Source organism: Pongo abelii, chromosome 2, assembly GCF_028885655.2.
Source record: "Pongo abelii isolate AG06213 chromosome 2, NHGRI_mPonAbe1-v2.0_pri, whole genome shotgun sequence".
Classification (NCBI taxonomy): Eukaryota; Metazoa; Chordata; class Mammalia; order Primates; family Hominidae; genus Pongo; species Pongo abelii.
The window spans coordinates 13225956-13242134 of record NC_085928.1 but is presented as its reverse complement, the minus strand read 5'-3'; the positions used below and the strand labels follow the sequence as shown (position 1 = coordinate 13242134).

General features: G+C 47.4%; 1 protein-coding gene across 2 annotated transcripts in view; it reads right to left on the bottom strand.

The window, feature by feature from the left end:
* ITGB5 (integrin subunit beta 5) overlaps positions 1 to 16179 on the bottom strand; it is a 128768-nt gene that overhangs the window by 35967 nt on the left and 76622 nt on the right. For both annotated transcript variants that reach the window (XM_054551356.2, XM_024244997.3), the window contains exon 9: positions 8952 to 9086. In XM_054551356.2, the coding sequence (XP_054407331.2) occupies positions 8952 to 9086 (135 nt within the window). The remainder of the gene's footprint in view (positions 1 to 8951; positions 9087 to 16179) is intronic.

The following is a 16179-nucleotide window of genomic DNA, read 5'->3' as shown; positions in this document are numbered from 1 at the left end:
TCTGAGGCCCAGAGAGAAACTTGCTTGCATCTCCTATTACTACTTGCTTGAAGCTCCCCGAACAGTGACATGCTTGAAGCTACCCGTAGCTTGCTTCAAGTTACAGCTGAAACCCTGTACTCCTAGGGCTACAACTTGCTGGACTTGTTAAATGAAAAGCCTGTGCTCCACAAAGGCATCTGAGGGTCAGAAAATGAATAAACTACAGAGGAATGACCTGGACCAAGAGCCAAAGGCATTTAATTATTGAAAGACTGTGGGGAGTGCACACCTGTGAGTATAACCTTGTCTCATGGAAACTTGCCTGCCTTGGGGTTAAAGCAATGAAAGTGAGAGTTAAGTCTCCAGAATCTTGCTGATGTGTCTGGGAGAAAGTGGGAGGTTAGGGCACCCCTAAAGTTCTGGCGCTCAATCACCAGCATGTAGAAACACTCGGGCACTGTCTGCCCAGCTGGGCAAGCAAGGAGGGCCCAGCTTTCAAGCAGGTCCTGAGGCCTTCCCCAGTCAAGGCTTCGGTCCAAGTGAGGTGCTATCTGTCTGGCCCTGTGCAGCCTGGAGTGCAGCCGGATGCCTGATAACCAGAGAATGTTCTGTCTATTTCAGCCACTGAGTCTCAGCTCCTGCTGGGCACAGGAAGTGCTATAAAAAGCACTTCAGAACCAGCAAGGAAATCTGTTTGCTTACCCTGCCTTTCAGAGGGTCCATTTTCCCTACTGGATTTGGAAAGAATCCAGAAAGGCTAGAAGGCAGCTGGAATGAGGCCTCTTCGAGTCCCTCCCCTGATTCCTGAGAACTTCAACTGATACTGAAGGCTCCCCAGTTCCTGGAGACTTTCCATTCACTCGCTCTGAGATTCCAGAGGAAGGTCACAGACACAGCAGCCCTCCCGCTTGATCTTGTTATTAGAACTTCATTGGGATTCTCCTGGTTACCCTGTGGGGCTGGCTGGCCTGAGGCACCCTTTCAAAAGGGCTGCCCAGCCCCCACCCTGAACCCACCAAATCCAGGGCTATCCTATGCAGATGCCAAGTCCACTCAGATCTCAACAAAAAAGGAGCTGGGATGGGCACAGGCTACAGGGCCCCGAGGAGTGGATGGGAGTGGGGAGTGGGTGCTGTGGGAAGCCCATGACGGGGTTCACTGGCTGCTTTGCTGGGCGTCCGTGCTAGCCTCACAGCCAGCCACTTGCATACTGATTTGTTGAAGCCAGTTCCTGAGTAAACTGACTCCTGATGGTTGGTGTAGGATAAAGGGAGGAAAATTAGGGAAACAATTGAAATCACTGAGAAAGAGAATCTCACTGGATTTGGGGCTTTCAAGGTTTGATTTAAGCCGTATTTCTCTTTGAGGACATCCCTGCCCCTCAGCCCCTGCCCTGCCACCTCTCCTGCTTCTTGCTAGACATCTGTCTTGACCCAGGGCACACAGGGTTGTCACAGAACCACAGCCTGCACCTCTTCCACCTCTGCAGGAAGCTGTGATAATGAGGAGGCGAGGTCCATCTGGCTGCCCCTCACACGGGCCGTGTCCTTGTCCACAGGCCAGACCCCGAGATCCCTGATGACAGCTGAACTGTGCCTGCTTTTCCTAACCCCTCTTCTCCAGGGGAGTCCCCAGACCCTCCAGCTATGCTTGGTACTCTTGTCTACCCCCACCACCATTCCCTGACTTGCCCATAGCCCTCCCAACTCCTGCCACCAAAGAATGGAACCCGCTTGCCAAACAATGGCCAGAATGGCCAGACCCCTTAGGTTGGCAGGTATATTTCACCACTGTGGCCCAAGCCAGCCACTCTCCCCTCCCTCCCCAGCCCACTCCTCTTGCCTCCATGGCCATCACCATCAGCTGCTTTCCACTGGCCAAAGGATGATGCTCGTCACACCCTAGCAGACACATCTTGCCAATATGCACATGGCAGGCCCACTGATGGGACCAGCCCACCCCCGCTTTCTCTGTCTGGGAAACTCCGACTGGCGCTCTGAGCCTCAGCTCCAACAGCTCCCTCTGCAGTGCTGGGCCCTTCTTCCTTGGGCTCCTGCAGTGCCACACCTGGCTTTCCCACAGCACTCGTCACCCTCTACGGGGCTGACTCCTCTGCATGTTATTTCCTCCACCAGACTCTGAGCCCCTGATCTGTGGCCTCATCTGTCCATCCTGAGTGAGCACGGGATTTGGTACATAAACACACTGAGTACGAGTGGATGTCAGCACAGTCACTAGCAAGTTCTGAAATGTATGGCTTGGGGACACACGTCCAGAGGGAAATACTCACACACTCAGTAGCACCCCTGCTTGCCAAAGCCCAACTGTCAATGTTTTGGAGACAGTTCAGCCTGAGAGAAGGGATGGAAAGTTTGCCTTCTTGGGCCAGGGTTAAGAAAACCAGACTGGTTCCAGCTGTAAGTGCACCCCTTCTGTCTTTGGGATCAGAGGAATTGACAGACCCCTCTCCTTCATCGAAAAGGGAAAGCCCCTCAACTCCCCGTGCTAGGGCCGGCTCCCTGGTGTATGCCTGTGCAGTCACAAGGGCCCCCCACTCAGAAGGGCCCATGCTTACTCTAATGCTCTGTGGTTGCTGTGTTGGAATTCTTAATGATTTCTGAACATGGACCCCATATTTTCATTTTGCACTGGGACCTACAAATGATGGAGCCAGTTCTGCCCCCGATGGCCTCCAAGGCCCTCAAGAGAGCTGCCTCTCCTGGCCTGCATGGCCTGGTGTGGCCCTTGTGAACAGAATCATGTCTGGCTCTGAAGAGCAGTGGCCACTGTCCTGTGCCAGCCTGTCTTCATCCACAGAAAACAAAAACCCCACAGCCCTCACAGTGGAGCCAGGGGCCATGTGACCGTGGCCCTTGGACAGCAAGACAACAACACTGGGACAGTGAGTAGAAACAAAGGGCCAGCTCGGGTAGGTCGCCTAGGGCTCCTGCTGTTCCCACAGGGCTGCGGCCCATCTAATCCCACAGGAAGAGCTGTCAAAGGTGCCGGCCTGAGCAGAAGTTCCCCTCTTCTTTAGTGTCGCTTCGAATGCTCTAAAAACCACTTCATTACATCTGAGATTTTCAGAGCATTTGAAAAATCGTGTAAAATCTTTTTCAAGTTCTGGACAATTTCCCCATTTTTCTGAGGTATCCCAGCAAAAATCAAAATCTGTACACTAGAGTGTCCATCCATAAGTGGCCATGACACCACCGTATGCTTCCTAGAAGCTGTTACTCCCCAAAGTGTGTGGGAAACGCATGCACTGTGGCCTCGGAAGCAGCCCCCAACTTGGCTCCCGATGCTTGAGGCTTCTGGCACGCTTCTCAGGCCCCACTTTGAGTCTTAGTTTTTCATACATAAAATGGGGAAGGAACAACTCCCTTATAAAGCTGCTGTAAGAGGCAAACAGCAGCAGTAATGCCCCCACCACAGTAAGCGGCACGTTGGACAGGGCACATTGGATGTCCCCATTCCATGCAAACAAATACAATTTGCTCTGTAATGGGGAGGCAGTGATAAGCGAGATGACCTGGTGTGGAGGGGGAATGGCCTTGGTTTGGCTTGTGAGTTCACTGCCTCTTAGCTGGGTGAGCTGGGGCGAGTCACGCTCATCCTCAAATCCCAGGCTGCCTGTCAGCAGTGCGCGAGCGCTGGGCTCCCCACATGGTGCGGGGGGCTTAGTCAGTGGCACTCTCCCGTGGAGGCTCCTGTTCCTCAGGATTGTACTTTGTGCTGGTAGAGTCCTTTGAAATAGGTTTGGTAGACTAGAATCGTGGGCACCAAGAAGCTGGATAAAGGTGGTGAGGGAGCTGGCTTCAGAACAGAAAGCCCTGGCTTTGAATTTTCATGTCGACACTTCAGGCTATGTATCTGTATGCTTTGTGCCTCAGTCTTCCCCATCTGTCAGCATGAAAAGCAATGTCTTCCTCACAGGCAATTAGTGACCATAGACCACTCATTGTCTAGGTTGTTTCTGGTCCTTCCCAAGACTAACTGTATTCCTGCTTTCCATAAGGAAGCACAATATATTTAGAATGACTCTCCTTTTCACTTTGGGCAGCATAAAGTGGCTTCAGTTTTTTTGCATCTGAAAAGAGTTCTGACTTTACAGTCTTACTGTTGACAAATATTAGTTCCTCTGACCTTTCTAGTTTCTAAACAATTCATCATGATAGTTGCTTGTCACTTTTCTTTTTCAAAAAAGAACCGGGCTGGGCACAGTGGCTCATGACTGTAGTCCCAGTACTTTGGGAGGTCGAGCAGGGAGGATCATTTGAGGCCAGGAGTTCAAAACCATTCTGGGCAACATAGCAAGACTCTGTTTCTTTAAAAAAAAAAAAAAAAAACCACAAAGAAATTAGCTGGGCATGGTGGTGCAGGTCTGTGGTCCCAGCTACTTGGGAGGCTGAGGCGGGAGGATTGCCTGAGCCTTGGAGTTAGAGGTTACAGTCCACTATGATCAAGCCACTGTACTGCAGCCTGGGAACCAGAGCAAGACTCTGTCTCTAAAAATAAAATAAAATAAAATAAAATAAAAAGAACTAAATATAGAACTCCAGGTGTGAGGTTTCAAAATATCTCTATTAAACACAGCTTCAACTGGCATTACTTTTTATTCACTTATCTTTTTTGTTTGTTTGTTTGTTTGTTTTTGAGAAGGAGTCTCGCTCTGTCACCCAGGCTAGAGTGCAGTGGCGCAATCTTGGCTCACTGCAACCTCTGCCTTCCAGGTTCGAGCAATTCTCCTGCCTCAGCCTCCTGAGTAGCTGGGAGTACAGGTGCACATCACCACGCCCAGCTAATTTTTGTATTTTTAGCAGAGACGGGGTTTCACCATGTTGGCCAGGCTGGTCTCGAACTCCTGACCTCAGGTGATCCACCCGTCTCAGTCTCCCAAAGTGCTGGAATTACAGGCGTGAGCCACCGTGCCCGCCTTTCTTTCTTTCTTTCTTTTGCCCTGCCCTCCCTGCCCTGCCCTCCCCTCCCTGCCCTGCCCTGCTCTGCCCTTCCCTTCCTTTTCTTTCTTTCTCTCTCCTTCCTTTCCCTTCCTTTCTCCCTTTTTCTCTCTCTCTCTTTCTCTCTCTCTCTCTCTTTCCTTCTTTCTTTCTTTCTGACAGGGTCTCACTCTGTCACCCAGGCTGGAGTGCAGTGTCCCAATCATGGCTCACTGCAGCCTCAACTTCCCGCACTCCAGCGATCCTCCCACCTCAGCTTCTTGACTAGGTGGGACCACAGGTGCTCCCCACCACACCCAGCTGATTTTTGTATTTTTGGGGGAGACTGGGTTTTGCCATGTTGCCCAGGCTGGTCTCAAACTCCTGAGCTCAAGCAATTAACAAGCCTTAGCCTCCTAAAATGCTGGGATTACAGATGTGAGCCACTGTGCCCAGCCATTACTGACATTACTTTTTTTTTTTTTAAGAGACGAGGTCTCACTCTGTTATCTACGCTAGCATACAGTGGTGTGATCATAGCTCACTGCTGCCTTGAACTTCTAGGCCTAAGCCATCCTCCCGCCTCAGCCTCCTGAGTAGCTGGGACCACAGGTGTGTGCTACCATGCCCAGCTAATTTTTTATTTTCTGTAGAGATGGGGGTCTCATTTTATTGTCCAGGCTGGTTTTAAACTCCTGGCTTCAAGTGATCCTCCCGCCTTGACCTCCCAAAGTATTGAGATTACAGGCATGAGCCACTGCGCCTGGCAGACTTTTTTTTTTAATCACTGTTTATTTGCATTGAGGCTTTGAGCCATTATAATCTGCCAGATGTTTTTCTTTTACTATCAAACCAAGTTTCCTATATCCTAGTAATATTCTGAACTAAAACATAAGACATTAATCTTCATGATTTCAATCCATCTCAATTTTGAAAATTATTTTTAAATCTTGGCTTTCCTGCTTTATAACATAAGCTGTTTTCTCCAGCTCTGTGGCCTTCCCACATTTGATAAGGTCTCCTATGAGTTCAACCCAAGCCAATGACAAACACAACAGACAAGAGACATTGGAACCTCAGTCAAGTCCTCCCTCTGGCTGCATTATCAACACTCTCAGAAAGCATGTTCACCCAGCTACGAATCCACATGACTGTGCTGCTGTCAACCCATATTACTAAATATTTGCCTTATTTATAAGGATGTCATTAGAAATTGTCAAGAGCCTTCCTGAAACCTGGCGTATGCTAGATTAGACAGTCCATCCCTCTCCCATCTCTTTTCCATCATACCTATTTCTCCAAGTAAAGGGTTCCTTGTTTGGGTATATTTCCCACATTATCCTTCAGCTTTCCTGACACGCTACACCAAACATTCCACCCACAGATCTATAGAATTCACTTACATGTTGTCGGGGTCTTTTGGTATTTCTGCCTCATTCCTTTTTTTTTTTTTTTTTTTTTTTTTGAGACGGAGTCTCACTCTGTCGCCCAGGCTGGAGTGCAGTGGTGCGAACTTGGCTCACTGCAAGCTCCGCCTCCCGGGTTCATGCCATTCTCCTGCCTCAGCCTCCTGAGTAGCTGGGACTACAGGTGCCCGCCATCATGTCCGGCTACTTTTTTTTTTTTTGTATTTTTTAGTAGAGATGGGGTTTCACCGTGTTAGCCAGGATGGTCTGGATCTCCTAACTTCATGATCCACCCGCCTAGGCCTCCCAAAGTGCTAGAATTACAGGCGTGAGCCACTGCACCCAGCCTCATTCCATTTTTTATAACTATCTCTTTAAATCCTGTCCTGGCACTGTAAAGCATTAGTGTTTTGTTTTGTTTTTTTAATCATCTGGATTGAGTAATCATTATAATGGATGAAAACAACATAAATACATTGCAACTTCTTACAATTATTAAAAACAAACAGTAAAATGTTATTGGAAGTACCTCTTTAATGAGATGAGGCTTTCCCCCAGATGTAAAATAATATTAATTATTGCTAAACAAGACAGGGATCCACATCAATTATATTTCTATTTTTTATTTGTAGAGATTTAAGCACAAAAAAAGTTCACATAAATAGAAAGATGGGAACAAGAGTTTTGTAACAGCAATGTCACCTTGTTCTATGAATGTCTTCTGAGTTAAAAGCCATAAATAATCATTTGTGGGCAGGCATGGTGGCTCACACTTGCAATGCCAGCACTTTGGGAGGCTGTGGTGCAAGGATCCCTTGAGCCCAGAAGTTCGAGACCAGCCTGAGCAACATGGTGAAACTCCGTCTCTACTAAAAATACATAAATTAGCCAGGTGTGGTGGTACATGCCTATAATCCCAGCTACTTGGGAGGCTGAGGCATGAGAATCGTTCGAATCTGGGAAGCGGAGGTTGCAGTGAGCCGAGATCGTGCCACGGCACTCCAGCCCGGGTGACAGAGCAAGACTCTGTCTCCAAATAAATAAATAAATAAATAAATAATCATTTATAATGACTTATCATCCGACAGCTTGATTAGGCCTTCCTTCAATCTTGTTAAAAGCAAAAGAAACTTGGAAACAACGTGTCTTAGAAAAGGCCTTGGTAGCCAGTCATGAGAGGCTTTCATTTTCTCAACTTCCATATGATATTTTGAACTGTCCCTTTATTTGGGGGAGCGAGGCACTGCAGAAAGATTTGGGAAGGGTAAGAGGTATGTCTGTGGCCGGGCGCAGTGGCTCACGCCTGTAATCCCAGCACTTTGGGAGGCCGAGGCGGGCGGATCATGAGGTCAGGAGATCGAGACCATCCTGGCTAACATGGTGAAACCCCGTCTCTACTAAAAATACAAAAAAAATTAGCCAGGCGTGGTGGCGGGCGCCTGTAGTCCCAGCTACTCGGGAGGCTGAGGCAGGAGAATGGCGTGGACCCAGGAGGGGGAGCTTGCAGTGAGCCGAGATCGTGCCAGTGCACTCCAGCCTGGGCGACAGAGCGAGACTCCATCTCAAAAAAAAAAAAAAAAAAAAAAAGAGGTATGTCTGTGTGTTGTGAAGTGGGTGAGGGACAAGTGTGAAGGCGGGGATGGGAGAGGATCTACAGTGGAATGTGGAGAAGCCCAAGGAGACCACTGCTACCAGCCACAAGACTGTCCCTGTCTCCACAAGCTCTTTCCCTGAAGCCAGGGGATTAGTCAGCTTATATCCGCCTTGGCTGTCATGCGTGCTATGAATGCCAAGAGGATATAACCATCTATTTGTAAGGTCTCTATAATTTTTTTGTTTCTAACTAGATTCTTTTAAGTGTAGAAGAGAATTATCCCTCACTGGCTTTCTGTTTTCTGAGCACTGGACCTGTCAACAAAGCAAGTCAGGAATGGAGCTCACGATCTGCTTCTAGCAGCAGGACCTCCAGAAGATGTGTGGCTAGCTCTCCATCACCACTCACGGCCTCTGTGCCCGTGTCTGTGTCTGTGTTCTTGTTGCCCACATATCCTCCTCCCTGCTCCCTCACGCAAGTCCTTGGTTTAGCGCACAGGCACACATCTTCACACATCATTTGAATAAACTTAATCTGGACAAGGCATCTGTGTCCTCCACTGCTGTAGAGTCATCCATTCTATATCACCAAAACAGAATGAGGGGAGTGGCTTTCTTTACATTTCACAGAAAGGAAAAGTGAGGGTCAGATTATCCAAGGAACAGAGCTATTTGCAGAAGACTAGGAATGAAAGCCAGGTCTCCTGGATTCCCACCTGTACTCTTTCTCCTGATTACAACTGTGTCAAGCTAAGAGGATAATGGTTTAAAACACCAAAGTCACGATGCCAACTTGAGAAAGCCTTAGGTGGCAATGCGCTGAGGGCTGCCTATTGACTGGGCTCTTTAACAAGTTCACCTGAGACTCTGAACACATCATGCAAAACAGGCTTAGGAGACTCCTCTGGGATGCTGAATTGGAAAACAGAATATAAATTCCGAAAGGACTCTAATAAATCACAAAAGTTATTAGAACCCAAAGACTGATGACCAATGCTAACAAGAGTTCATACAAACTTGGGGTGAGACTTACCGTGTCCCCAATCTTCAGGCCCTCACACTTCCTCTGACCAGGATAGGATACCCCATCTTGGCAGGTAGCAGTAAAGAAGAGATTAAGATCCTCAGGCTGATCCCAGACCGACAGCTCCACTTTAGACCGGATACTCTGAATGGAGAGAGAAAATGAAGCCCAACCATTTAATAAAGGCTGTGGCTGAGGTGCTCCCACACTGGTTTTCTGAGGCCCATGTGGCTTCCTCTAACTCAGGAATCCCAAGCCAAAGGAAGAGCCAGTGAGCTTGGTTCCCTGGCCCTCCCTCATCCTTTCCCTTCTCTCTGCACTCACACAACATCTTGCTAGACCCAGCCTAAGGTCTCCCTCTGTGAGTTTGGAGAAGTTGATAGTAGTTGACCTGCCATATGATATTATCTGCTTCAAATGGGTTATGCCCCATCCCCTGCTTGCTTCTCCAGAGCCACCTCTCATCCCCATCCTCGGCTTCAGACATGCAGTTCCTCAATCTTGCAGTATGTACTCCAGGCTTTGAGCCTTTCCACGCGCCCAGGGTAACGATCCTTTGCACAATGGCTCCTCTCCTTCCTCCTCCTGGCTGGCTCCTTATCGTCCTTCAAAATCAGCTCAGCAGGCACTTTCTCCACGAATACACCCTGTCATTCACATCCATACCTATCCCCATCAGATGAGGTCCATATGCCTGAGTTTGAAACTACATAATGAGAGAATCCAATCTTATGTGTGGATTATATTCTTAAGACAGTGAATCAAACAAAAAAGTCAAAATTACCTATCAGAATAGAAAAAAAAAAAAAAGACTAAAAACATCAAGTGTCGGGAAAGGACGTAGAGCAACTAGGGCTCCCCAACCCTGCTGGTGGGAGTGAAAATTCGTGCAATCCTATAGAAAGCCATTAGGCTACATCTACTAAAGCTTAGGCCAACCTCAGACCTAGCATTCACCCAGAATTATACCCAACAGAAGTGTATGCGTTACCAAAAAGACATGGACAAGAATGTTTACAGCAATACTGCTTGTAATAGCTAGAAACTGGAAATTCCTCAGGTGCCTAGCAAGAGTCAAATGGATTTTTTAAAATTGTAGTATGTTCATATAGTGGAATAATATACAGTAATGAGAAATAATAAAATACGACTACATGTAATAATATGGATAAATCTGACAAATATAACATTACTAGAAAGAAGGCAGAGACAAAGGCATATATATCGTATAACTCTATTTATATGAAATTCAAAAACAGGCAAAATTAATGGTTGCCCTTGAGGGATTGCGATGGAAGAGGGCAGAATAGGGACTTCTAGGCCTTGCTAATGTTCTGTGTGTTTGACCTCGGTGCTGGATACTCAGGTTTATTTAATTTGTGAAAAGTTTGTGAAATTTTCTATACGTCTATTAGTTTAAAAAATTGTCCTTGTGACACATGCCTGTAGCTACTGAGGGGGCTGAGGCAGGAGGATCGCTTTAGCCCAGGAGTTCAAGGCTGCAACAAGCTATGATCATGCCAGTGCACTCCAGCCTGGGTGACAGAGTGAGACTGTCTCTTAAAAAAAAATTAATAATAATAATTTCTTTGAAAATCTCTAAGGAAGATTCCACTTTGGAGACTGAGGCCAAATGAAGTAAGTAGCTTTTATTCAGAGGTCATATTTTACCAGAAAAACAACTGTCTGTTTATACACTCAACACAGAGTATAGCAAGATGTACCCATATGAGAGACAAGGACCCCAACATCCGCAGACGGCCCTGCAGATTCCCTCTCCCTTCTCGGGTACACTCTAGGGAGTGTGGCTGTTGGAGAAAACAGCAGACAGACTTGCCTCTTGCTCTTGTGGGTTTTCTTTCTTTCTTTCTCTTTTTTGCTGAGCATATAGTGCTAAAGTTGAATAAGTGAAATATGTAGTTTTCCAGCAAATTAACAGCTTGTTGAAAATACTTTCTGTAAAAAATAGTCTCTCCCTTTGCAACAAATTATATAAGTGCTTCTACAACCCTAAAAATATGATCCGTCTTAAATCCACTTCCCTTTGCAACTTGCCAGCCTTAACTGGCCAAGGCTCACAAAAGCGCCACTCAATACACACAGCACTCTCCTGCTGCCTGTGATTAGCTATTTACAGATCTGTCTCCTCTACCATGTTGTGAAGTCCAAGGGCTGTATCATAGATCTCTCTGGGACTTAGTACAATCTGTCGTTGAATGAATAAACGCATGGATGGGTAGACAGATGAATGATTTAACAGCTATGCTAAGGTCTCAGGCCAAGTAGATGAAAATATTTTTTAAGACAAATATTAAAAAATAAATTTATAACTGTGAATAAGTAGTGGATGAAATAAAACAGTATCGTAAAAGAGCTGAAGAATGAAGGCATGTAAAAATTACTTGGAAACGATCACTTGAAATATGGGGGCCCTGTGGTTCACAAATAAAACTTTGGAAGGAAGCACCAGTGCTCCCCAGCAAGATCTGCCCAAGCCGCCACTCAAAAGCCGCAAGGGAGGATCTGGGAGAGGATCTGGGAAAAAGCAAGAGGGACTTGGACTCCTACTCTGTGAGTCAGCAACTAAGAATTAGATGGAAATGGACTCTTATGTTCTACTCAGGCCATAGGCCCCGTGTTCTGATGTGAAGTTTGTATTATTCCTGCTACCCACAGAGTCTCTGGAATCAGAAACTCTTAAGACATTTCAGGCAGCAGGAACTGTGGAGATGATGCAGCTCAAACCTCTCACGTATGGAAGCTGGAAGTCAGAGTAACGAAAAGGTGGCCTGGGACCACTCTGCTGCACAGGACTGGGTGCAGGCTTTCTCGACCCACCCCAGGGCTCTTTCTAATCCCCACGCCCGATATGCACTTCTTTCTTTGGAAATTGGCTCTCTGTCCACAGATAAGGTAAAAAACAAAAATAAAAAAATAAAAAGGAATTTGGCTCTGAGACTTTGGAAAGAGATTGTCAGGTTGTATCGTGGTTGTAAGGGTCTCTGCCCCCAAAACTATGAGTGCTGGAGGGCAGGACTGTGTTTTGCTCACTATTTTATTTCCAAGGTGCAGCATGATCCCTGTCACACATTAGGCTGTTGGTATATATCTGTTGAATAAGTGAATGGATGGAGTCAAAGTGCGGTTCTTACACATGAAGACTTTTATGTGTGACTCCTAAAATTCCATTAACTCCTACCAGATTCGCCCCTCAAGGTGCACTCCTTAGTTCTCCAGTAGGAAACAAGACGATGTTGGGAATGTCAGAAGTTTAAAGGCTATTAAATACTCGGTCAGGTTAGGTCACATCTGCAATTGCTTTAAGTCGGGCCAGCTGTGGAGTGGGTGGGAGCAGACTTTATGGCAACAACAAAAAGAGAAACATGTGCTCTGCTGGGGAAAAATACACCACGGCTTCTGAAGTCACCCTCCACATGCAGCTCCAGTGCTTTCCAACTCATTCTGTTCGCTCCTACACTGAAAAGAAGGCTTTCTGGGTGCAACATGAGGCCAGCCCCCTCTGCACGTGTGGACCCAGGGCTCCACGGCTGAGCTCGGGACGGGATTCTCTCACCAGCACTTATTACAGAGCAAAGCACCACATTGCCAAACTCCCTTGGGAAGACTTGGTGATTTCTCACAGTGAAGAATTTGGCACAGCAAGAAAAAATGCATAAATCCAACTTGAAGATTTCACACTCTGAGAGATGTGTACACCAGACTTGATTGTACAAGACATGAAATTAAACATACCCTTTCCATTTTGCTCCCTCCTCAGCCTGGCCAAATACCACAGCCATTGCATCTGTTACATATGTTCCAACCCAAATCTGCTCAGAATGTCCCCACAGATGGTCTGCCAGCACGCTAGGGGAGGTAAAAACCAACACCCACACTTAGTCATGTGTTGCATGACTCATGAAATCCAACACAAACCACTCGGATGGTGAGGTGACAGAAACACAAGCGGTCTGGAGAGAGCTGTGACTGGACTCTGGCCGGATGCAGAGCAGGTGAAAGGAAAGCAGAGCTGACGAAAGCCTCTCCTGCTGCCCTGGCACACCCCACACGGACCAGGGGCCCGTGCTGGGGCTCAAAGTTGGGAAAAGTCCAAGTGCAAGGAGCTTGAAGCTCAGCCCAGTCCTTCGCGTTGGCCAGGGCAGCAGCAAGTAAGATGAGTACTTGGAAGGAAAAACCCAAACTGTTTTTCCTACTCTACTCTCACACACCACTCAACACAACACTTCTGACACCAGATGTGAGGATTTTCCCCCACACACGATGCAGTTTTCTACTGGACATCGGTTGGTTATCTTCTAATTCAGCACAATTCTGACACTATCTACCTGGACATAGTGTCAGGTCCCACAGGTGAAGGGCTCAGCCCACAAGACTGCCCCCACCGCAGATGCCAATCACAAGTACTAGGTTGTCATCTATACTTCCAACTGATCAGCTATAAATTGAAATTCCCATGACCCCTTTCCTTCTTTCATCAATTTGCTAGAATGGCTCACAGAACTCAGGGACACAGTTTGTTTACACTTACCCACGTATGAATAAGAGATAAAGGCTGCAGATGAACAGCTAGATGAAGAGAAACAGGGCAAGGTGTGTGAGGAGGGTGCAGGACTTCCCTGTCCTCTCTGGTGCCACTCTCCAGGAACCTGTCCCACAGCTTTCCCAAGGCCCTCCAAATCCAGGCCTTCTGGGTTTAATTCAGGCCTTCTGGGTTTAATTCAGGCCTTCTGGGTTTAATTCAGGCCTTCTGGGTTTTCATGGAGGCATCATTACATGGGCATGACGGGTCACATCTCTGGCTACTGGTGATCCACTCAACCTTCAGCTCCTCTCCACCTCCCCAGAGGTCATGGAGTGGGGCTGAAAGTTCCAACCCTCTAATCACATGGCTGGTTCCCCTGGCAACCAGCCCCCATCCTGAGGCTGTCCAGGAGCGCCCCCCAAGAGTCACCTCATTAGAACAAAAGATGTTCCTATTACCCAGGAAATTACAATGATCTTGGAAACTCTGTGTCAGGAACCAGCGTTAAAGACCAAATATTATAACAAAAGATTCTCCTAGTGTCCTTATCTACAAAGGTTTTAGGGGCTTTATATTAGGAACTAGGGGTAGGGACCTATATATATATATCTTATTATACCACAGTATCACAGGTTCCAATCAACACAGAAAACCAACACACCCCTAACATGGCTTCAACCAACTGAACTTGCTTCAAAGATCTTGCAGTTTCACATTTCTATATTTAATATATATATTTTAAATTTCACCTGAAGGGAGGGGTGGAAGAAGGGAATTATCAAGGGTCACTTTTTGGAGTAATGGACATGTTCAGTATCTTTATGGTAGCGATGGTTTCACAGGTGTATACCTGTGCCAACACTCATATTATACACTTTAAATCAGTACAGTTTGCTGTATGTTAATTATATGTCAATAAGGCTTTACAATTCTTTTCCACTGGATTTGAATAGTTATTGTTGAGAGTATTCTAATAATCACTTCTTTTTAAAAAAAAAAAAAAAAAAGACAGAGACTCACTCTGTCACCCAGGCTGGAGCACAGTGATACGATCATAGCTCACTGCAGCCTTGAACTCCTGGGCTCAAGCGATCCTCCTGCCCCAGCCTCCCAAGTAGCATGCCCAGCTAATTTTTACAAAATTTTCTGTAGAAACTAGGTCTCACTATGTTGACCAAGCTGGTTTCAAACTCCTGGCCTCAAGTGATCCTCCCAGCTTGGCCTCCCAAAGCACTGGAATTACAGGTGTGAGCCACCACACCTGGTCATAATCACTCATTTTTAAAAGTGCTGAGTTTCAAAGTTCATTCATAAGTCATCAGCTTCATTTCACAATATGTTTGCTTACAGGAACCAGTTTAACTCGCAGAATCAAGCAGACAGTGCTAGGTTCCCACAGTTCCTCTGGGAATTCGTTCCAGGTTCCAAAAGCAGCTCCAGCCCAGAACGATGGTTCCCTGTACTCATCCCTGCTTCCCACTCCCTATCAGCAGGGAGGGATCCATACTCCTCTCCTGGACCCCACGCAGGGAATGCTTTCCCTTCTCACGCCTTGACCCTGGGTCCCTGGATTTCCACTAAGAAAATGAATGTAGATATATGAGAAATCCTGCTCAGGACTAAGTACTTATGAGATCCCATGCAGGGAACCAATAAGAAAGCCTCCTGCTCCCTGGTTTTCAGCGGTCCCACCAGGAGCACAGACACGCAGAACCCACCAGTCACATAGAAGCTGGCTGAGCAGTGCGCCTTCCCTGCTGCTGCAAGGCTGCCCAGCCAGGTCTATGGAACTGTGTGCCATGATGCCCTCTGATATCACAGCCGCCAGGAGCAGGGGGCCTGGGCCTTCACCAGCCAATGCTCTTGGGGAGCTCCAGAGCTCTGAATTCAGGAGGTGGCTGACGATGAAATGCTGACAAGTGACCCCTCCGCAGAAGCCTTAAAGAGGGACCTCACCCCACTCAACAAAGCCCAGATGAGCTGCTCTTCAGCCATTTCTTCCCAAAGGCCCTGACTCAGCAGGAGGCAAGCAGTGGCCTCCCTGCCTGTGAAAGTGGGTCCAGCAGCAGTGCACCTTCTGCCCCGTGGGGTCTCCCAGCTCTGGCATCCTCAGAGGGAAGGTGAGAGTGGCAAGGCAGGGGTTCTGGCTCTTGATTTGGTTCTCTTAGTTCAGTGTCCAGAGCTTGAGACCCAAGCGGCTCACAGCTCACAACAGCTCACCCCAGGAAAGAGGGTGACATTCACAGGCCTGCCCCTCCTTCCCATGCAGGGAAGGTGTCGCACTTCAGCAGACCTATTGTGCCCACATAACCAGCTTACGTGTGCCCCCTCTTCCTGAAGTGTAAAGCAAATCACTCACTGTGGAATCTGAAAGTCACTACAGTGTAAAGTTAATTAGGAAACCCTGTCTCACTGCACTCTGGGTTCTGAAGTGCCTATGGGATCTGGTGAGGCTCTAAGGGCCAGAGAACAGAAAAGAGGATGTTAGTATGTGGGCAATGGGGTAGGAGAGAAGGAAGTCTTCAGTTTCTCACAATAGGAAGTTCTGGGAGTATCTGAATCTGTGAGAGCAAGAGGACCCTTGGCTATAACAGGAGATGGGGGCAGTGGGAAGGGGGAAGAAAGGGAGGAAAAACAAGCCAAAAATCCTCACTGCTGCCCACCCGGTTGCCTTTAGGACACTGAGGCTCCGGG